The 23,467-nt window shown below is 32.7% G+C and overlaps 1 protein-coding gene across 1 annotated transcript in view; it reads left to right on the top strand.

The window, feature by feature from the left end:
* The first annotated feature begins 2,039 nt into the window (after positions 1-2,039).
* Positions 2,040-23,467, top strand: part of LOC123553550 (protein lin-28 homolog) — a 28,398-nt gene continuing 6,970 nt past the window's right edge. Inside the window, exons 1-3 of the mRNA XM_045343256.2 lie at positions 2,040-2,213; positions 12,251-12,351; positions 22,975-23,147. Of these exons, the coding sequence (XP_045199191.1) occupies positions 2,201-2,213; positions 12,251-12,351; positions 22,975-23,147 (287 nt within the window). The 5' untranslated portion in view covers positions 2,040-2,200. The remainder of the gene's footprint in view (positions 2,214-12,250; positions 12,352-22,974; positions 23,148-23,467) is intronic.

A 23,467-nucleotide genomic window follows, 5' to 3' on the forward strand; every position in this document is an offset into this window, starting at 1 on the left:
AGAAAAAATTAAACTCTTCAATAAAGTTGATCAATGTAAGCTGCTGAAAAGTGAAAAAGTGAATGATACAAACAATGCAGTCTTATTAAATACATTGTTGGATTTCTACTTAAAAGCTCATGGAATTGGATTTTGCAACAATTCAAAAGAACAAACACCTGTTACATATGAATCAAAACATTATTTGTTGGCAAACAGAGAGGACACCAGTGAAAAGCATTTTCTGACAAGCAAAAGTGCCCTTAGAAACATGTGTCATGGGATTCTTGAACACCACATAAATTGTCAAGCCCCTATCGATATTGACAACATTGACTGGTTTGGACATGTTGCCAAAGTGCATTTTAAATGCAAGAATGATCATCTTTTTAAATATGATTCTTCACCTCATACTGAAGGTGGAAAATTTCTTGGAAATATGCAAGTTCTACATGGACTGTTTACCTCAGGACTAAGATATTTGCAATATGAGAGACTCTGTGAAGGTTCCATGTTTGGTCAGTGCCCGGAATCTATGTATTCTTCATTGAATGAAATGTACTGTGATGTTACTAAGGAAGTGGCTCAAGAATGTATCACAGAGGCTAGGCAGGAGGAGGAGATAGCATCCATACAAGAAGCTGAAGAAAATGGTACTGTGTATAAAGGAATTAATATTCTAACAGATGCCAGACATGCTACCAGAAAAAATTCAAAACAGTCTGATGTAATTGCTATAGGAAGCAAATCACACAAAATAATCGGCGCAGTAAACAATAACAAAGACTGATGACCCAGTAAGCCAGAGACATGAAATCAATGGAGTGAAGCGACTATATGAAGATCTGGATGATTATGGTTTATCTGTGCATATACATGGTCATGATAGAAATTTGTCAATTAACAAATATTTGCGCCAACAGAAACCGGAAGTTGAAAATGCCAATGACACTTGGCATGCTGCAAAAGGTGTTTCCAAGGTAATTAAATCAGTGACAAATGGACCTAAGCATATGCATGGTAAAACATGGCACAACGAACTAAGAGACAAAGCTGCCTCTGTTAAAACACATGTTTACTATGCGATGAAAAATTGCCAGGGATCAACAGAAAGACTACGACAAATTCTTGACAACATTACATTACATTATCAAAATAAACATGAAAACTGCTTAGCGGAATCACGATGTAAAACAGACAGAAATTATATGCCATCAAAGTTAATTCTAAAGGATAGTTTTGCGGTGTCTATTCTTTCAAAAGCAATAAAAAGTCTTCAAATATACAAGACACCAGAAGACTATGTTCATTGCATGGATACCCATTATGTGGAATCATATAACAATGCATGTCTGATATATCATGACAAAAGAATATCATTTGGCAAAAACGAATATCAGAGAAGAACGAACATGGCAGTTTTAGACTGGAATGAAAATGTTGACAGACCTTACACGTCTGTTTCAGTGACAGAAGACCCCAGAAACCCCGGAGGCAGACAGGCAAAAAGGCACTGATTGACAAAACTTACATTTTCAAGTCTGTGTTGTGGGCAAGAATTATAGATAACCTTTACCAGATAGCCAATTAATGTTTACAACCCTGTGTGAAACTTTGAACTAAGAAACTGTCATGCGATGAATATACAAGTATTTTATAAATATGATTTATTTTTATTTATTATAAAGTATATAATCAGATCCTCTAAATTTTTCAAGATTTTACTGAATTAAAAAGTAATATTGCAATGTTTTATACAGATGTTACAATAATGTGTTATGATGTTCTTTGCATTTGCTATCATTGATTAATATGACTAATGTATAAAGTTTACATTAAAATGTAAATGCAAATACACATTATTTATGAAGTACATGAAATACTTGGTGTTCTCTATGCTGGTGACCATTAGTTGCTACTAGAGGCAAGCATTATCAGATACCTGTTGGAATCTTATCGTCTGCTACAGATAAACCACACCTACAAATTGTGTGTGTAGCAGCTACCGGCGATTCCCCTTTAACGAATATTTTCCGGGGCAGTGAATCGGAAGTGAAGGTTCATGGTTCAGCGTTAAGGTTATTACCTGTAGAGTAGCATATATCAGGTAGTGACCAAAGGTGCTCATATCATTATTATTGACCTACTTGTTGATTGTTGAGAGATTATAAATGCAAGAGGAGAATAATCATAATTGTTTACAACTGATTCAGAATGAAGAATGCAAGAATCAGGTTTGATTTTACATGATTGAATGTTTAATTTATTCAGGTTTTTAACTACTGTATTAAATACTATAATTAACGTTTTGCTTGCATCTGATAGTTTTAATTTAAACAGGATTTATTTGCTAGAGGTAAAATTTAGAATTCATAACATATTTTTAAAAATTAGTTTCTTTAGAAACGTTTCAGATTCCGATGTTATTCATTTTCTTATGTTGACATAAAGACAATGTTATTTTCTCTAATAAACCTGCAGATTAATTGTGACATGCTGTCAGTCAGATCTAACTTTGTAAGTAGAACGTTTCTGGTAATTTTTCGCTTCTTTATGTAAATATAGAGTACACAAACTACATGAAATCAGCGCTAAAGCAACTTCTATGCTAACGAATCAATTATGTTCCAGTTATATGACGTAAATATTTGTTTCAGTGTTTGTCCTATTAAAGCATGAGCTAACATAGTGAAGGTATTTAAGGTCAAAGCAGCGAACCGTTAATTTTTACACTTGTATCATTCCGACCTCAAAGTAAATGTTTTATGTAGAGCTTACTCTACTAACCTATATTCTAAAGAGCAATGCATGATGTACTTTTGTTATTTATGTTATGCAAAATACATATTTCACTCGAGTTTTCCCTTAAACTGGAAACCACTTTTAAACAAAATCTGTTTGTACAAATAAATGGGTTGGAAACTGGAGTTAAATAATCGCCTACGCATCTGTTTGCATAAGATAACCGCATTTTATGATTAAAAATCTTTTTTTATATTTACTCTAAATCGGTGCCCTACATTAAATTGAGAATGAAATTCTTAAGGATTTTGACCCCATTTCACGTTCTCACGCTTCCGGAAACGATTATGAGTTGAGGTTATTTTGGGGTTTTAATTTCAGAGTCACCCAGTACCTTATGTGCGATATTTCATGTTTATATTACCAATATATACCATCATCTTTTGCCGAACCCTAATAATTCAAACATTTTACCACAAAACTCAACAAAGGGTAAAACCAAAATACCGCAAACTTGACAAAAATCAAATGCCAATTTAATATCAACAACCAAGATTTAACCAACCCTACGAACTATTTGCTACTTATGTTAATGAATTCCTAAGGAATTTTAAAGATGACGGACTGTATGTTACACTGTCCGTGTTCAAGTGTTATGCATGGAATCTTCTTTTACGGACATCCAGCACCCTTTCTGTCGCCTCGCAGGATCACTATAGGTTTCTGTACGTCTGTTATGAATGAAATATTTTGTATCTGGATTTGATGAATCACGGTGTATTTTTTTCTAACCACATATTCCTATCGCTTGATCCAGCTATTTTGGCATGTTGATAAGCATTCCGGTAGTTCGTGGCTGCATGCCGTCTTCTTTTCAGGTTTTATGTCGTGTTTTTGTTGTATTGTTTTGCATTGTCATTTCCTTCTCGTGTCCGCTTCTGGTTTATGAGTTCTGTGTACATGAAGCTGAATATCCTCTTGTCATGTGACCAATACTGCCCACTGGCTGAAAAGAATAACGGACACAGAACGTTAGCTGTTTCTATAACAAAACACATTCCAATATGGCGTTCTTTTGTTGACCTAGTAGTGCTTCTGGTAAAATTCCATGTTTTCTTTTTTTCTCTATAGAATATAACATCATTTATCTCTGTACCTCAAAAAGAATACGTTTTAATGACTGAATATGGCTGTTTTAGAAATATTTCAAAATAGATTCTTATAAATATTATCAAAAGAATACAATAATTGCCAACCAGAAAAAAGTCTGCGTTTTCTTTTTAACATAACTACACAATTCTATATAAATTGCTTATTTATTTTTCACTAGTCTTGAAAATGACTAGAGCTTCAAATATATGCAATATGCAGCTGGATTTTTATTGTAGTTTATTTAGGAAATTAAATTGACAAGGGAAAGGAAAGCAAAGTGTTATTAAAATTCTGCTTAAATTATTTTGTTTCAGGTTTTCAAGTATTCAATTTATTAGCCTGTACAATTCATTTGTTTGAATACATTTTGTTTTAGGATCAAATATTTTGTTCTAAAATACAGTTAATATTTCACTTAACTTTTGCACTATTTTTTTATACATATTTTGTCTTCACCTTATCTAAATTTGCTTACCTTTTTAATCTTTTGAAATAAATTAATACAATTTACCTATTAAGCAAAAGTGAATGATAAAATAAAGATGAAAAATAACAATTTCAGAATGTACATGGGTAAGAAATGAAAATTAGAATCTGAAATACAAATTAATTGTCTTTGTTTTTGGCCATGAATAATTACTTGTAAACATGAAAATTATTTTCTTCTGCTCATGTTATAACTTTGTTTAACATATCATATTTTGTGTTTCCTTTCAAGTATATTTGTTTTCATACCAGTTACACTAGAATATTGTTTTTGTTGTTCTATTCAACAGCTGTATCGTTAAGCAGGTCATTTTTGAACAAATGAATGTTGAACAAAACAATTTTTTTCAAAATTTGATTGGCTTAATGTATTAGCACTAACCCATGACAGTAAAAATGATGGTCCATGCTGCATTATTTTGTTTTTGAAATATTGTAACAAAATATTCCTTACAGGAAGTTGGAAAAGGGGTTGTGATTAATTTTGAGCATTGTGTCTAGAGTAATAGAAGTATTACAAGTTTTAAATAAGATATTTTTCCGTTAGGATCTGTATGTAATTTTATGTATTATCTTGTGCATCTGTAAATGTGAATAATTAATACTTATTCTTAAACGAAAACAAACAAAATAATGTAAACTAGATTGTTAAGAGTGATCAAATTATTGTTTTGCCTGTATTGGTAAGGAAGTTCTTCATATATTTGTGGTTAGTTGACTAAGTTAGTACCTTACACTCCTTACATTATTATGTCATTTGTTTTACATCATTACACTGTAATTAATGTGACTTTTACTTTGTTTGAGAACACTTTGAATACATATTCCACAATTTTAATTTTTAGCCTTAGACACTGTCATTTTTCTATTTATTTAGGACAAGATATTATATCACCAGCTTCCAAGGCAAATATTTTAGTCAGGGTTATACAAAGCATAATGATTGTTGATTTAAAGTGGCACTTTTCTTAAAGTGGCTTTATGTTGAGGGTCAGGTATTTTTGCATTTACTTCTAATATTTCCTGTAATTTACATGTTTATTGTTAGATTATATATACTTCTAATTATTATCAAAAGACGCATGCGAAAATGTTTAGAACTTGAAAGGGTCGCGTGAAGTAATCACATCATAGCTTTATTTTGAATTGTTTTAGGATATTTTGTTTATTTTTGATACACAATTTAGGTTGTTATGATTTCTTAAGTGAACTGAATTTGTTATTCTAAATCCTTTTTAATAATCAAAGAGGAAACATATACAAGATATGCAAAGGCAAACATAAATTACCATTTTTGTTCCGTAAATCCATATATGATAATATATCCTCTTAATAATGATTTTAGTATGAAATGTTTAAAACGTTCCTAAAACTAAAATGGACATAGTTTGTGACCATAACCATTGTTTGAAAAAGAAGCCATACAAAATCAATACTTGGGTACCCATGTGTTTGCTGATATTGAGCCAGCCAATGACCCCTGGTCTCCATAGAATTTTTTGATGCCTTTGTTATATAGGGGAATTCAACTGCTGCTTTAACGGGTTAAAGCTAACGTTCAGGGCTTAAATTTCATTCTTTCAAGTGTCAAAAACAGGTTATATTCTTCTATGTGGTGTCATATCCAATGTAAACGACTTTCCTTTTTACAAAATTACTTTAAATGATTTGGTATTACAGGTTTGTATGACTTGTAAGAAGCAAGCCGATCGATAACGAAACAAATAATTATGTGAATATATTTATACTTTATGTTACATAATTCTCGTTGTATTTTGGTGTTTTTCTCCAGTTTAGGTTTTCAAGCAGTTGGATTTAATGTTTATTTTTCACTATCTGTGATCCTATAATTATCATAATTTTATTTTATGTACGAGGTGAATCTACGATTTCGTTTTTGTAGTAAATATGTATTCAGTTAAGATCATGCGACGATTGAGTATATGACTTTTGATTTTGTACTATGCTGTAACGTGTTTTCTTATGTTTTGATTTGAAGTATTTTCTAGGGTGTTTACAACCAGAATTTATTTATTACCACTATTTATAATAAAGGCCGGACAAGTTTGAAATTGACCAAGGTTACTGTACCCGGTTTTCCCTCCAGAAATTCCCTTAACTGACCCCGGGCAAAAATGCATCCTATTCATGAAGTAATGTATTACAGTGTAAAGATGGGGTCACAGTGGTCAGTTCATGACCTCGGGTTGACTTGTCCTGCTTCTGTGAAGAATCAGTGACCCGACGATGCCCCGCTGTAACAGGGAGTTTGAGCATCACTAATTTCACTGACCATTTATACTGACCATGTTATACAGCCATTTGAAAGTGTTCATTGATGTTCATAAAAATCAAGGAAATTAAACGAGTCTGACTTTTATGCAAGCTGTTTGTTTTTTCTACAGTTTGTTTATATGTGGACTTACATACATATGTATGGATTTATGGTGTTTCTGATGTAATTGAATTATATGACATAGATAAATACAAGTGTTTATTTGGTATATTTATGTACAGCATTGCTTATTCATCTTAGTGTCATGCGTTCTTGATAGTACTGTTAATAATAAGCTATTTTATGTAAACAAAAAGACGGTTTACACGTACTTGCTGAAAAGAAGTGGTTTGTAAAACTATTTGCAAAAGTAGTGAAACTGTAAACAGACCATATGCAGCTTATGTCGGTGCTAGATCAAACAAGCGGTTATCATCAGCCAGTGGTCAACGGTTTTGACTACAACAACGTTTATCATCAGCCAGTTGTCAGCTCAGTGTTCATCAATGACATGAATGGTCTGGGAATCCTTACGGCACAGCTAGAATCCACACATATAAAACACGTCAAACAAATTATTCCTCAAAATGGTATTTAGTTTTAATTAATTCTTACTTCCAATCTTAATGTATTGTAAGGTGAATAAGTATACTAGTAAACAAATTCATTTGAATGAAGCGGTTACTTTTTTCGGCGACTGTTTCTTGATTATCTAACCTATGCTTGCACCTAAAACAGGGATTGTGGCGGCTAGGAGCAAATTCTGTTCTCGTACGAAGATTCGAACCCAGTGTGTCTTGGAAAGAACCTAGATTCTTGTTTTAGTTCCTATGTTTTGTATTTTCTGATTTTTGTCATGACTTTCATAAATAAAGATGCACAATCACATGAGTAAACATATTGCTTTTACAGTCATTCATACATTTTTCAATACTATTCTGAACTGATGTTTATTTTAAGTATTATATAAAATATTTGTTTGCTTCATTTTTGTTGTAATATTATTGAATATGATAAGATTTAAAAGCTTGCAGACGACCGCTATATGCGACTTCTGTGAATTAATTATGCTGACGATTTGTTACTGTCTTTCAAGGAGATATTGGAATATTGATCAATGAGTGTCTGTGACCCCTCCTCCTTACTTTATTATTTCATGACGTCACGTTCCTTGGAATACTGGCGTATCATGGAAAGGATAGACTGAAAATTGACCACTACTGATTATCCTTTAAGTTATGAATTTAAGAAATAGTACTTTTTTATTAATTAAAAACTACGTTATTTTCTATTAATTGCGCGAATATGTAGATTGTAGTGAACAAAGTGGAAGGAAAATATATTTTAAATATTTATTTTGAACGTGTGTGTTTATGTGTTATTAAGAAATAATGGTTTCCGAAACTATTGGTATACTTCAACCCTGGATAATTCCTACAAGTTGCCATGGTAACGGCTATTAACTTATCATGATAGATACAGATCGCATTTCTCTAAATACATGAACTGATTTTCAGACGGTTTAATTAGTTTCATTTTGTTGTAGTATATCATTTTCGTTTCATTAAGAAAGTTTGAAAAATAAATCGTTGTTATGTAAATGTATTATTTTAGAGTTATTCAAAACCTTTTAGATATTATTCTGTTGTCGTACTTTAGCACCTTCTATATGTCAATATTTACACTGTAGGTCACCCGACGAGATTTCTTTAATAAAAAATTTGAAGTCGAATTTACAAGTTGTATATGCAATCGTTATTTCATTCTAAACACAGGTGGTCACTTGACAATATGTTTTTGTCCCGAATTCTTTCGTCAAAGATTTAAAGTTACATTTGACTTTGACAACATATTACATATAAACGGCTGTCCTCTTGCTCTTGTGACTGTATCGCTTTTTCATTTGATTATATGGTGGCAAGACATAAAAAGCAACAAAAATCCTTTCATTTCAGAAAAGTCACAGGTGAATAATTGGGTTTATTTCCCATTAAATAGAAAGTTCTTTCATGCCTTATTGGTAACGTTGAATTGGCAGATGAACATTTGTTGAGTCAAGATTTCATTTTTATAAGAAGGCGGTAGGACAAACAGAATAATCGGGTATCATATTACTGATATAGACTGGAAGCAGGTTTTTTCCCCGCAAAGATGTATTTTTAACATTTAATAAAAAAGTTACCACACAATTATCTTAGTGTCGTTATAGATGTATTTACAGAGCTAAGAGTATTACAGAAGAATATTACATTTTAAATTGTATATATGTAAACTTATTTAAGAAACTATGTTGGCATGTAAAAGGATGCTTTGTTTTTAAGTAATGATTTAAAATGTAAAAATTATTATTTATATAAAGAAGAATTGATACAATTTTGTGTAATATTTATTAGAAAAGGGATTAGGAAAATAATTCAATAAAAATTCCTTTATGTTGATAAATACGAACGACAAACATTTTTCTTGTTCTCAGGAATGCTTATTTTCTTTTATTTTTCATTTATTTCTTTGCTGTTTGATTTTTTTTTATAAAAACATATACGCTGTAGGATATCTTGCGTAAATTCGTCTTCGTACATGTTGAATATTCGTTCATTTATGAGAAAAGTATCTAAAGATACCCAATGGTCATCGTTTTAGCTTTAGATTTTTAATTTAAATGTAGAAAATCCTCTTCAAATGTATTTAACATTACTAAATATATAAATTAATTGTGTGTACGAAGAGCTACATTCATTATCAAATGTCACGCAGTAACAGTCGATAATTAAAATAACTTCCAGTTTTTTTATTTGCTGTACACATTTATACAGTGTTAAGCTATACATGTACATAGTGTGGACTATTTCAAACCTAGTGCACAGTATTAAATATACATGAACTTAATTTTACGGTTACATAAGGTATATGTAGTTACTGAACATGTTTTCAGATACGAAATTTAAGTTTGATATACCTTTAATAATTCCGCTTTTTCTGTAGTTGTTGATAAAATATATCAAGTCAAATAAATTCTGTATATCATATCAAAAATGCAAATAGCAGTTTGTATATAACTTACAAAATACCGTTAAATAGCATCTTGATTGCTTTTCGCGAGAAACTCACCAAACTAAGATTTTATGTCAGATGTATATTGTGTATATGGTAGTTTGTACATGTTTTTTTGTAACAAATTGTACATGTTCGTTAGTGGTTTTAAAATTACTTTAGATAACGGACAACTGGTAACTTTGTTTTCAAATTATGAGATTTTTCAACAACCCTCGGTTCTGTGTCTGATGTAGCCTTGGCATTCAAATCTAATCGTACAACTTTATCTCAGTTCATTTAATGCCACAACGAAACAATTCGAATTGACCTGACCTGTTTTACTAAATAACCGTTTGCTCACGAAAATCATACTTATAACTTTATCCTTTCTGTAAGTGTTTCGGGTGACATAAAAGGTGCCCGTCAACTATCGCCTGTTGGTGGTGTTAGGTGTCACCTGTTATGTGTATTTAATACAAAAATTATAGAGTATTTTAAAGAAGTGTAATTCACGGCGGTCGCCCGGATGATTGTTGGTAATGTAATTATAGGTTTACGAAATCTTACATACGGTTTTCCTAATATTTATAACATATTTATTTACATATTGACTGCAATATGTTTCAGCAGTTTTTAAAATTTGAAATTCAAAACCGGTGAGGGCAGTTTTTAATTTTAAAATAAAAGTGTGTGTTCCATTTTTGTTGCAGGAATGTAAAGATGTACCTGTTTTGCAAATCATTAATTAACGTATATTAATTATCTGTGTTTATTTTCAACACAAGTGAACATCGTATATAACTCAAACTTTGATTGTTTTGACGGAATGAACTAGTTTTACATGTTTGTGTATAAACATCTACAATATCAATACAACGTACAAAGTTTTTAATTCCTATCAAATAAATAATTTAGAATTTATTTTAAAGTTGGTTCGATGTAATGTATCTTTTGATTTTCGATGATAATACATTTTATATAAATGATTGCTGCTTAAAAGGGATGGAAGCTGTTTGCTAGAATTTTCTGTTATGTTTTAAATGAATTGACATTTGTTTTTGAACTGATTTTACTTACCTTTAAATGAATACATTGTTTTAAATTGTCTTAAAAAATCCTGCTTATTTCAGAATGTAATACATGAAATTGCACCGCCTTTGCTCAGTATGTCATATTAGAGACATATGATTAACATATGCATGGCAAAATATTTGGACCTTTAAGTGAATGCATTGTTTTAAATTTTCTTCCAAAATCCTACTTATTTCAGAAGGTAATACATGAAATTGCACCGCCTTTGCTCAGTATGTCATATCAGAGACATATGATTAACATATGCATGGCAAAATATTTGGACCTTTAAGTGAATGCATTGTTTTAAATTTTCTTCCAAAATCCGACTTATTTCAGAAGGTAATGCATGACATTGTACCGCCTTTGCTCAGTATGTTATATTAGAGACACGTGATTAACATGTGCATGGCAACATATTTGGCCTGTATTAAAATGTTTACATTTCAAGATATATTCTAACGATTATTTTCTGAATATCGTATCCGATGTCTCCGCCGAACAGATAAAGTACCATTGTAGAAAAAAATCCCATCAAAAGGATAAGATCTAAACCGTTTATGTTTCTAACAGAAGAGAAAAATTGATAAAAGCTTAAATCCTTAATAAAAATCAACAATCTGATAGAAAACAATCGATGTACAAAGCAATAATAGTAGCGGAAAGTCGAATATCTGATCACCGAGCAAAAGTAATTAATGAGGAGATAATGGACTTTGATGGCCGGATGATCTTTACTGAATGAGCAGATGTGGCTGACAGAATGCTGATCGGCATATCTAGATATGGCAGGGATGCATATTCTTCAGCTTACTGTTCTTGAAACATATTTCTAGATATTTAAAATTTTGTTTTACCTTGGTTTTAAAATAGTATTTTTTTACTGTTTTAATACATATATGCTAACGTCTTAGAGCTAAAACTTTTGCAGAGCTGTCTCTAGTGGTAAAGTTGTACAGTTTCATTGAGATTAAAATATAGGAAGTCAGAAGTTTTGTTCCCAAGATAAAAAGTGACAGCATGACAAATGTAGAGTCGTCCTACAGACAATTGTTAGTGTCACCTTTTTGATTACTGGCAATACATTTTCTGTTTGATTTGTAATCCAATATTCCATAAGATATGAAATATAACTAATGGAAATTTTAAAGATGTGAAAAAATAAATGATTTTCTTTTGATACTTAAAATACTGACTGCATGTTTACCATTTAATTTCAGGACTTTGGCTACCAGAATTAACATTACTGTGAACTCTTTTGAAAAGGGACATAGCAGATTTTCAGGCTTGCCAATTTGATATAATTCCAGGCCTATTCTTAATGCTATAATTAAGCGATTTGATATATTTGGTGTAAATTGTATCCTAACTGTTTTATTTGTGTGTGTTTCAGAGATAGAATTTATTTGAAGATTTGGGGAATGATAAATGTAGAAATTTGGTAGTGCGTGCATGTATGTATATGTTTTATAGTTAAAAAAGTAACATGGTATTTATGTTCCTTTGTTGCAGGTGGAGGCCGGCGGCGAGGAAAATGTAAATGGTTCAATGTTGCCAAAGGGTGGGGGTTTGTAACGCCGGATGATGGGGGTCAGGATGTATTTGTCCATCAGGTATGTTTTCTACAGGTTTACAATTTGATATAATATTATCTATGATGTACTTTTACATGGCGTCATTTGTTCCTTATTGTAACATGTTAGAAAGTAAAAAGCGGTTTAATCAAGAGGAAGCTCCTGTTTAGATCGTTATTGTAATTTTCGCAGTTAGATTGGAACATGAAAACGGCACCAGTCCCTGAAAACCTCATTCACCGGAAACTGTTACTCATCGAAATGCTAGAAACTGTTGAGGTAAGATATCAAGGATACGATACCAACCTCATTATTGGCATTTTAACCAGGTTTTCATAAAAAAAAACGTGGTAATTTGAAATGGGTTATGTCTTTGTATAGGCTGGAGGGCGGTTGGTACCAAACAGATCGTTTTCGCTCAAAAACATTAGTTGTGATGGACCGTTTCTACACCAAACTTAGTGTGTAGGTAACTTTTATCGAAATAAAGGTTTGAATTGTATTTGGAGTCATTCGGGTCAAGGGCTCTGTTAGTAAAAATAGAAAAATGGTTTCAGTGCTATACTGATAGTTAGGAATGAGATATAATGGTGAAACTTGGTTTCTAAGAAGCCTGGAGTTTATTTGCATATGGGACCGCTTGGGTCAAGGGCAAGGTCACTATTACTAAAAATAGGAAAATGATTACCACTAATATTTAGCTTTAGTACACATATTGTTGGACTCTACTTGTAGATAGCTTTCATCAAAACAAGTTTGGATTGTATTTGGGGGTCATTGGGACACGGTCAAGGTCATTAAAAAAAAAAAAAAAGAAAATGGTTTCCGATCAGTTTCGTTTGTTTTGGCTAATCTAATGTCACCAAACTTTGTATGTAGATAGTTTGTATTAAGACAGAGGGTTGATAGTGCTGTAAATTTAGTCCACTAAGACTTTTGATATACATTACAATTATACGTTTACTGACATGACATTTGTATCTGTATCAAAGTGTAAGATGTTAAACGTAGACTTACAAAGTCTGTTGAGATCAAATAATCTGTAATAATATTAATTTCTTCATACTGACACTGATATTTTCTCAGAAAAATATTTTCTGTCTAGGCTCATCTCAACAGACTTATAAATGCGATTCTGAGGTTATATAACATCATGAAGAGCCATTAGTAGCACCTGTCAGTATCCACCCCAAACTGACCAACAACAGGATTAATTGAATTTCAAATGACCTGTACCAGATGTTAGATTTTTCTCTAGAATTGAAAGAAAGTCAAGCCTTTTTCCTGCAGAAGTAATTAGTTAGGTATTTATAGTTGCTGAATAGCTGCTGCTGAACTTTTTTTAACATTCACATCTTTCAATTTTTTATTTTTTTTTTTAATTATTTACATTATTGTAGAAAATATGACAGGAGTTCATGTTTTCAATATAATATCATTAAAATTGCTTTAGAAATCGCTAGTTTGACTTAAGAAATCATTACAAATGAAAATTTCTTTTTCAAAAAAAGGAAGGAAATTGATGCATCATAACAATCAAGGCTGCCATTAACAAATTCTGCCTGTAACAGTTAATACAAAATAATTAAAGGCTCATAATAAATCATTATGGAATTTTAAAACTACTTATAGATTATTTTTGCAAAGAAAAATTTTACCAACTCGCGAATCCAGTTGTAATGTACTCGTAACACATTTCGCTTTATATTAGTAAAAGTAAGCAGAATTTCATTCTTTGTGTATGTGAATATTTTAGCATGTTAACCAGACCGGAAGTACCATTTTCATCATTATTTAAAAACTGACACAATGGATACTTCGAGTATTTGGAAATATCGACAAATGAGCCGCGCCATGAGAAAACCAACATAGTGGCTTTGCGACCAGCATGGATCCAGACCAGCCTGCGCATCCGCGCAGTCTGGTCAGGCTCCATGCTGTTCGCTTTAAAAGCCTACTGGAATTGGAGAAACTGTTAGCGAACAGCATGGATCCTGACCAGACTGCGCGGATGCGCAGGCTGGTCTGGGTCCATGCTGGTCGCAAAGCCACTATGTTGGTTTTCCCATGGCACGGCTCAAATAATCTATACTAGCTTGAAGAATAATCATTTTTGTATTTCATAAGAAAAATATAGCTTATTACAGTTTCTAAAAGTTATAAGTTCAAGTTTTTAAAAGTTTTCTGTTCAAGAACAAGAGCTGTCCGTATGACGGCACGCTGCTTGACTCTGAATTAGAGCTTTGCCAGTAAAAGGGGTATAATTCTGTCAAAATTCTAATCAGATTTGTTGGGATTGTTTCTTATGGTGTAGCCATTGATAGTAAATAACTAGTTCAAATTTCAAATCAATAGCTTTGATAATAACAGAGATATTGAACGTTATATAAAACTTTTACAAAAAAATCTTAGTTAAAAAGGGACATAAATCTGTCACAATTCAATCAGAGTTATGGGGATTGTTTCTTCTGGTGTAGACTGTGAAAGTAAATAACTACTTCAAGTTTCAAGTCAAAAGCTTTGATAGTAACGGAGATATCTGACTCTATCAAAAACTTTTACCAAAAAGTTCTAAATTAAAAATGGGTATAAATTGTCAAAATTCAATCCGGGTTATGGGGATTGTGTAGACTGTGATAGTAAATAAGTAGTTTAAGTTTCAAATTAATAGCTCTGATAGTAACAGAGATATTTGACTTTATCAGAAACTTTAACCAACGCCGATGCCGACGTTGACGCCGACACCAACACCAGGGCGAGTGCAATAGCTCTACATTTTTCTTCGAAAAGTCGAGCTAAAAACTGCGATTAACCAAATATTGTAGCAGCATTGAGTAAGCATATCAGCAGGTCTTACTTTTCGTGTTTTGCTGCGCTGATTTACTTTTCCATTTGGAACAAACTTTCCTACACCCTTTATAACGTTACATGTATTCCATAATACATACCATATATATTATTGACAGCTAATTAATTACATTTTTAAGTTTTGCGTTGAATAGTCATTAGGGGAAAATATTTGTGGTCTCAATTTGATATATAAGTTATACTGTAAAAAATCAAAAGCAGATTCAGATGGTATGACTAGCTGTAAGAAAAGGAATGTAAGAGTTACTTTAAAATATCAAAAGCTGATTTAGATGGTATAACTAGCAGTTAGAAAAAAAAATGGAAATTTCTGTAATACATGCAAAAATTTTATAATATAAATTCGAATATTATACGAAAACATTCCCAGCTCGTACAAAAGCTTGTCCAAGATTTTTATTATGACCATCTTTTTGTGTTTTATAGCAAAAGTTTCAGTGAGGTAACAAATATGACTAAGCGGTACTATAATCTAATGAAAGAACTACGATTGTGAATTTACATCAATTAAATGTTTTATTGGGCAACGCTTTTAAAACGTTTCAGTCACCGTCATGAGAGTTTATCATCCAAACATTTGTCAGTTTTAACTTCTTTACATATGAACCGTACGTGGTAAGAAAAAAATGCAAGCTTTTAAAATGTTTGTTGTATGACAATCATGTGGTTAACATAGCACATAATAATGTACACTTTTACGCGAAAGTGTATACGCATTCACTCATGTGTGAGGCAGCAAAATTTATACCATTAACCTAAAAATCTTACATACATTGCCGCAAAGAACTATGCAAAGCTAAACCGCAAAAATGTAGTTTACTCATACACAATATATATGATGTGTGGGGAATTTCTCAAATGTAGAAAAAATCTTAGCGCGTTATTTTTTTTTAATATCCATATTAAAGAATTGCTTTGCTGAAAAGCGAATCATAACTTAAAGAACATTTGCATTTAGTGTTGAGAGGAAAAGGACGAACATTATTTTATGGAAAAACTATTGCAGTGTATGATAGTTTTAAAGACCTTTTCTTCACTCTTACATGATTCCATGACAAGTTTTCGCAGTATTCCTATCATTCATATTTTATTAGTACGAATTCGTTGAATTTGTAAAGGAATTTTTCCTGATTAAAGGGGATGAAGCTGTAAATGTTTGGATTTTGTACAGTTTAACCAGTCGTCTTATTATTCGTGGACTCATTATAAAAAGTAGGGGTAAACTATCTTGAAACATAAAGCATGTCTGAGCCGTAAGCACGAGCCATACATCGAAAAAAAAAAAAGAATAAAATAAAATTATTCTGTCCCAGAAATAATCTTATTTTATTTCGTTTTTTGTTGTTGTTGTTGTTGCAAAGATTCTGCAGGGAAGTGTTTTTCCCCCATTTTATCTAAGAGATCATTAACGTCTTATAACAGTCCATTCAGTGACAAATAAGACCAAAATTGAAATTTTCGTTTCAAAACTGGCTGACATTTACAATGGAAAATAGCATATATCACAATCGTTTTTGACCATAAATTCAAAATCTTTTTATGTTTTATATACATATTGATGGAAAATACAGATTATGCAATACAAGCAAAGTTAAATATACGTATATTTTCTGTATTCACTAACAAAACTGAAAACTCGAGACAACAGACGTTTTCCGTAACTATGGAAATAACAGTACGAAGTAATTACAGTAAACTTATTTTATATCCGCTAAATTTACTTTCTATTACAGTATTAGAAGTATAAGGAAAGTTCAGATGTCTCTACAACTGCTCCCATAAATGCGCATGCATATTCCTGAACAAGGCCTCTCAAAAGTGGGCGTGGACTCATCCAGCGTCCTCTAATTTCCCACAAGACACGCTACATGTCTAATAAAACAAATGCATTTATTAATGAAATTCCGAAATTATTAGCTGTTCACTTGCTTCTCTGGTGCAATTTTGTACAGCAACACCGCCACGCTGCAGCTGATTTGACATTAAGACGTAATTGCTTTTTGTATCAGGTTGTTTCTATTAAAATCCAAATTACCCAGCATCTGTTGTCCCTTTTCTGTTTTTGATTTGTAATGATTCAGGACGTGTGACCAACTGTCTAACAAATATATCAACAATAGCCACTGGACTCTCTGTCTTATTGACCAATGCAATGTTCTGACAGTCGTCAAGGAAACACATGTCGTGCTCAGAATGCATTTTTTTGTTCGCAGCATTACCAAAATAAATGCTGATGGGGAATGCAAATTCTCTAGAGCCGCGGCCTCCAACGAATAGGTATAAACGCAAAAAGGCCCTATCGCCTCACTTTTCTTAGGAGAGGATACAATAATTTTACGTTTGTCATTAGTTAGATATCTTGGTTGTTTTAAGTGCCCATTGTCCAGTTAAAACATCTAATCAAGACTGTCAAACATTTGGACAGTGCCTTATAATTAAGCACGTTCCCTCTCTCCAAGAAACACAAACAAGGATCTTTTAAGATGACCATTGTAAAGATCTAACCCCTTGATGCATTTGGATGTCGGTTTTAATGAATAGCTGAAATATCTTTATGATTAATAATTGCTCCGATCTTGGCTATTTCGTCGTTATATGCTTAACATGCACAGTTGAATTTGATTTAATATCGGATTGTTTGATATACTAAAAACCGCAACTAATATACATAATGTTAATTGAAACCATCTTGATAAACCTTAAGGAGACGCCTAATGTCATTGTTCTCATCTGTTAAAAAGGTTTACATCTTTAGGCTGACACATCATGCTAGAATTCCTACTATTCTTACAACATGAAGAAGAAAATATTTAACGGAATACAGTTTGCAAGTTTGCATAACCATGCATAAATTGTATGTGCTAGTTATGCACAATTTTGTGAATGTCAAAAGCATTTTCGAAAAGAAAGGTAACGAAGAACAAGTACTATTTTATATGTCATTTAATGCAGTCTCTCAGGGCTCCCACTATATCTTCTGCCAAATAAAAGTCTTGGAAATCTTGTTCTTACTCCTGAATGATAAGCACTAAGAAGACTGAAATGTTTTTGTTGTACAGAGGTTCCTGCTCTGGCTGTGACAGTATTTTATCTAATGGTAAATAAATACACGCCTTTCTTCTTCGGAAGTTGTTCGGTAAAAGTGATTTGGTAAAAAGTAATAGTAGTAGGCAGCCATCCGAAAACAATTGTTACATTTAGCGGCCATTGAAAGAGAAAGGTCTTTTTGTTGGTCAGTCATAGTTCTATTCTTCGTCACCAGCACGTTGTCAATTTCCTTTGCGAAATGTATGGTGGAAATTCCACTTTATGCAAGATTTATGGCCATTAATTACAGTTTAAATTGATGCTTTGGCCTAAGCGACCCGAATTAATTGATATTTATTCTTTTGAGACGTCCAGTTTGACATGCAAAGCAACTTCCGGTTATTTTTTCGACATAAATCAACGATCATGTGGGTCCACAGATGCTTGTAGCTTGCAATTTACGACATGTTAGGGACTTGGTATGTGATAGTTAAATCCTTTAATGAAAGTGATATTTACAACCCTTTGTCTTGTTAGGCAGAAGAAAAACGATGTCCAAATAGTTCGGAGTCAAGTTTGTATAGGTCCTAAACACGCAAACGGCTATCTTGTCCTGTTGTCACGGATACAACATAAGGTCATCATATTTTACAAGACGTTAAATATCTGTTTTTATTTTTTTGTCTGATGTCGTTATAACATACTGCATAAATTTATGTCCGTTTCTCGCTTGTTAGTTTATTGTTGGCGTGTCTGCAGAAAAAAATACTGCACAGGAACGTGTATAGCTACAAATTTTAGCTGATAATTTGATTAAACGAAATATTTAACTTGCATCGTCCTAGCATAACTATGTTTACTTTGCTATGTTATAATTGCAAAAAATGCTAATAAAGGACTACTGCAGTTCACTGAATTTACCATGTGCTTAGACTTATATTTATTATACTTAAGAGACAGATAAAAAGTATACATAAGTCTACTTCAGGCATTAATGCAAAGCCGCAAACAAAAGGTCCTTCTGATTTTGTACACGTCTTAAATTTGTTTTAAACCTTTTAAGTGAAACTATACAATTATTCAGATATAGCTAAACATTAAATATGATATAAATATCATCTTGAAGTTTTTTTGAATTTTGGTTTACCAATCAAGGTCATAAAATTAATTGACATACTTTTACTTAACAATTTTAGACATATAAAAAGTGTATTAAAAGGCTACGAAAAAGAAATAATTCATTGTAAAAGTTTAACAAGAAATTAAAGCGTCCTCTTTTTGTATTTCTTGGTTGCGCAAACAAAAACCCGAGTCTGAAGTCAAAAAGTTAAACAGTTACAAAATGACAAAATTCTTCCAGTTGCCTTGTTACTACTAAATGAAATATTAAAGACATTGGATGACCAAATGATATAAACGCCGTCATACCAGGAGTATTATTATAATCATAATTATATGCAAAATACAGAAAAAGGTGTAGGGGTAAGGGGTAGATAAAAGGGTCAGATGTTTGGGAAAGTGGAGCAAGGATGAATATTCAACAGAAAAAGTAGTCTGTGTTCAGACCCTGTGTTTTGTTCATAGGAGATAACTCCTAAGGCTATTCAAATTTTGTATAATTATGTCCCTTGTCTTCTCAAAACACATAATCCGAGCCAAGACCTTTTTACAGATTTGTTTTACTAAAACAAAAAGCCCTCCCGCTTAGCTCAGTAGGTAGAGCGTCGGTCTACGGATCGTGGGGTCGTGAGTTCGATCCTCGGGCGGGGCACATGTTCTCCGTGACTATTTGATAAACGACATTGTGTCTGAAATCATTAGTCCTCCACCTCTGATTCATGTGGGGAAGTTGGCAGTTGCGGAGAACACGTTTGTACTGGTACAGAATCCAGGAACACTGGTTAGGTTAACTACCCGCCGTTACATGACTGAAATACCGTTGAAAAACGGCGTTAACCCAAAAACAAACAAAAACAAAACAAAAAGATTATCTAGTCGGTAGCCAGACTACAGGGAAAGCCACGTTCCTTAAACGCAGTCTCCCTACACTGTAAACCACAGTAGCGCAGACGCGCACGTATAAAAGACAAACACACACACACACAACTAACATAGACAGATAAACAAACAGACAAGTAAGAAATAACAAACTGTCTATTAAATATATCTCAAACAGAGTGTTTGAAAAAAAGAGCGCAAATGAAATCGACCTCCTTTAAACCAAACAAATGTCTTTCTCTTACTGTCGCGTTTTTGAACAACATATTATCACTTATAATTATTTATGTATGCTAAAATGGCCTATTTTATGTGCATATATTAAACTATTTCCCGCATTACTGCATTTTGACTGATGTCTTTATAAGTAATCATAATTTTGCAAGATTTGTAACGACAACTGTTCTACGACATACTTGAGCACTTTGATTTGAACCGTGCCATGAGAAAACCAACATAGTGGGTTTGCGACCAGCATGGATCCAGACCAGCCTGCGCATCCGCGCAGTCTGGTCAGGCTCCATGCTGTTCGCTTTAAAAGCCTATTGGAATTGGAGAAACTGTTAGCGAACAGCATGGATCCTGACCAGACTGCGCGGATGCGCAGGCTGGTCTGGATCCATGCTGGTCGCACACCCACTATGTTGGTTTTCTCATGGCACGGCTCATTTGTATAAATATGTAATTACCACCGTGCCGTTATATTTTTTCTTTAAAATATCCCCACATAGCAGAAAAAAAAACTCCGCTTGATTAAATAAAATTAAAATCATTACAACCACTCAGAGTTTTAACTATAGTATATAAATTAACAAAAATACATAAGAACAAAATAAAAGTGAAATTACCTTATACGTACGAGATTGAAAAAAAAGTAAAGAATAAATAGAACATAACTCGGAGATGTAGTGAACATTCTTATAGCAGTATATGATATAGACATTCGATGTTTGAAAGTTTCAATAAGGAAAATCGAACACATTTGCAAGATCACAATTAAAACTCGAGAGTTAAGGTACGATTCTTTATCCTTTCGAACATTTTACTGCTTGATAAGATCTATTTTGGTTAATATATTTAGTCATTTCCTTAAGACTAACGGAATTATAACACGTTGAGACATACAGCCCAAATTTGTCTCATAATTCGTACAATATACTTTGCCATGGGAGTTTCAGACGTCGTTTGCTGGCAATTTATATCGCCATTATTCTCATCAGATGACCACTTTCTCCGTATCTCCATTGATCGTTCTGATGCGGACTGGACTTATTGACTATTATTCCATAAAGCGTCAGACAAGTTCAATGAGATACTAGCATTATGACATTTGCCACCATTCTTATGGTGATCATTACTGAATGCCCGAATATGTTGTCAGTATTTATGGTGGAGCAGTAGTTTAACTGCACAATATGTTACGTTTGGACCGTAGAATCGAGAAGCCGGCGGCATTAAATGCGAATAAAAGAGCAATTGACGTTCCCTTTGAATATACCTTTGACAATACCTTTGAGACAAATGAAAGCCACTACTTTGCTACGACCTTTTAGAACACTGCTGTTTAAAGACTAATGTAATTTCTGATGGCGCCTGTGGTCAAAGATGTGCTGTAAAATGTTTAATGCTTTTTACAAATCTCTTTCATGATGTATCTATGAAGTATGGACCAAATGTCGTTTCCATAGCAATGCCAATAATTTGCCTATAAACAGAATTCCCTACCTGACCAAAGACGCATTTAATTACCATTATTAAAAAGTGAATGTGTCTAAATGCGGTTTCTTTCCTTCCTTGTAGCAGCTATTGTAAATTTATATTTCTCTTCACTATAATGACATATAGATGTAATTACAATGTCATTTAAAATCTGCTTTTGATAGCAGCTATACCTGTATGATCTCATTTTATAGAGAAATTACAAAATAGACGTGTTCTGTTCTATAAAGGAATAATATTATGAATAAAATCTTTTATAACATCTAACATGATCTTAACCCGTTTAATCACTCCGCTGAACCAAGGGTAAAGGCATGAAGATGATATGACGTTCGTTTTTTGTGCAAACGATTTTCTTAAAACGAGTTGTTTTAACGCACCGCTAACTTAGTCAGAAGCACCCTGAACAGATTTTTCTTTAGGTTTCAAACTGTTCTGCTGGACAGCCACTAGAAGTAACGTATGGAATATCCTTTAAACGCTTGTTTTTCATGAACCTCGCACCGCGGAGAAAAACTAACATTCTTTTAGGAGAATTACAGCTGGCGATTTGGTCAAAAACTGCATTTTCTCTGCTTCATCGATCGGGAGGGAGAGAGAGTTACATTAGTGCAATCAATACTGGCCTACATAACTGGACACGAAACTGACCTAATACCGTATATTGGAACGAACGCTTAAGATCAGAATTAATTCTTGTCTTATTTGATACGTTTACATAAGGCAATACCAGATTAATATATTGTCGCCAGATTTATTAGTAGAATTACATCTAATAATGAATCTGATCAGGGACGCAACTTTAAATTGTAACTTGCAATTGATAAAAGACTTGTCCTTGCAAACGGACTCGCAGCCGAATATTTTGGAGAAAAGTGAATACACTTAGAATTAACTTGTCAAGATCTAAAGCCTTGTTGACTTAGAATAGCTCATTAAATATTTCATTGATCGTGCACCAAACTTTTTAAAAAAGAAGGGTTAGCAAATTTAAATTATTTAAAACCTTATTAAAATGAATTAAAATTAGTGTATGTGATATATTTGCAGTCAGTAATACATAAGGCGGGCTTTAGGAGCTTGGCAGATGGGGAAGAAGTGGAGTTTGAAAGTGTGCCGTCGGATAAAGGAGTGGAGGCCACTTATGTATCTGGGCCATCTGGGGTGGAATGCAGAGGTTCAGATCGGAGACCAATGTCCAGAAAGAAGTTCCGAAAGATAAGGTAAGAAATATATACAGACGATGGTGTTTCAAACATGTTTCTCACACGAAAAGTATTTTTGCATTATTAAACGAGTTTGCTCACTTGTTTAGATACACAAATTGGTTTGAAATTATACAGTTTACATTATGCAGTTTAAAAACACCGCTTGAAAATAATTATAAAAGACCAACAATAATCGCTCCTTGGTAAACGAGTTTGCTAAATGATATTTATTTTCGCAGTTTGAAATGCTAACTGTACCAAAAACATGAAATAAGAATTTATTGTACAAAGCAATTTGTTTGATCCAATTAAAATTTTATCATTTTTATTTCAAT

The sequence above is a fragment of the Mercenaria mercenaria genome, chromosome 4, assembly GCF_021730395.1.
Source record: "Mercenaria mercenaria strain notata chromosome 4, MADL_Memer_1, whole genome shotgun sequence".
Taxonomy (NCBI): domain Eukaryota; kingdom Metazoa; phylum Mollusca; class Bivalvia; order Venerida; family Veneridae; genus Mercenaria; species Mercenaria mercenaria.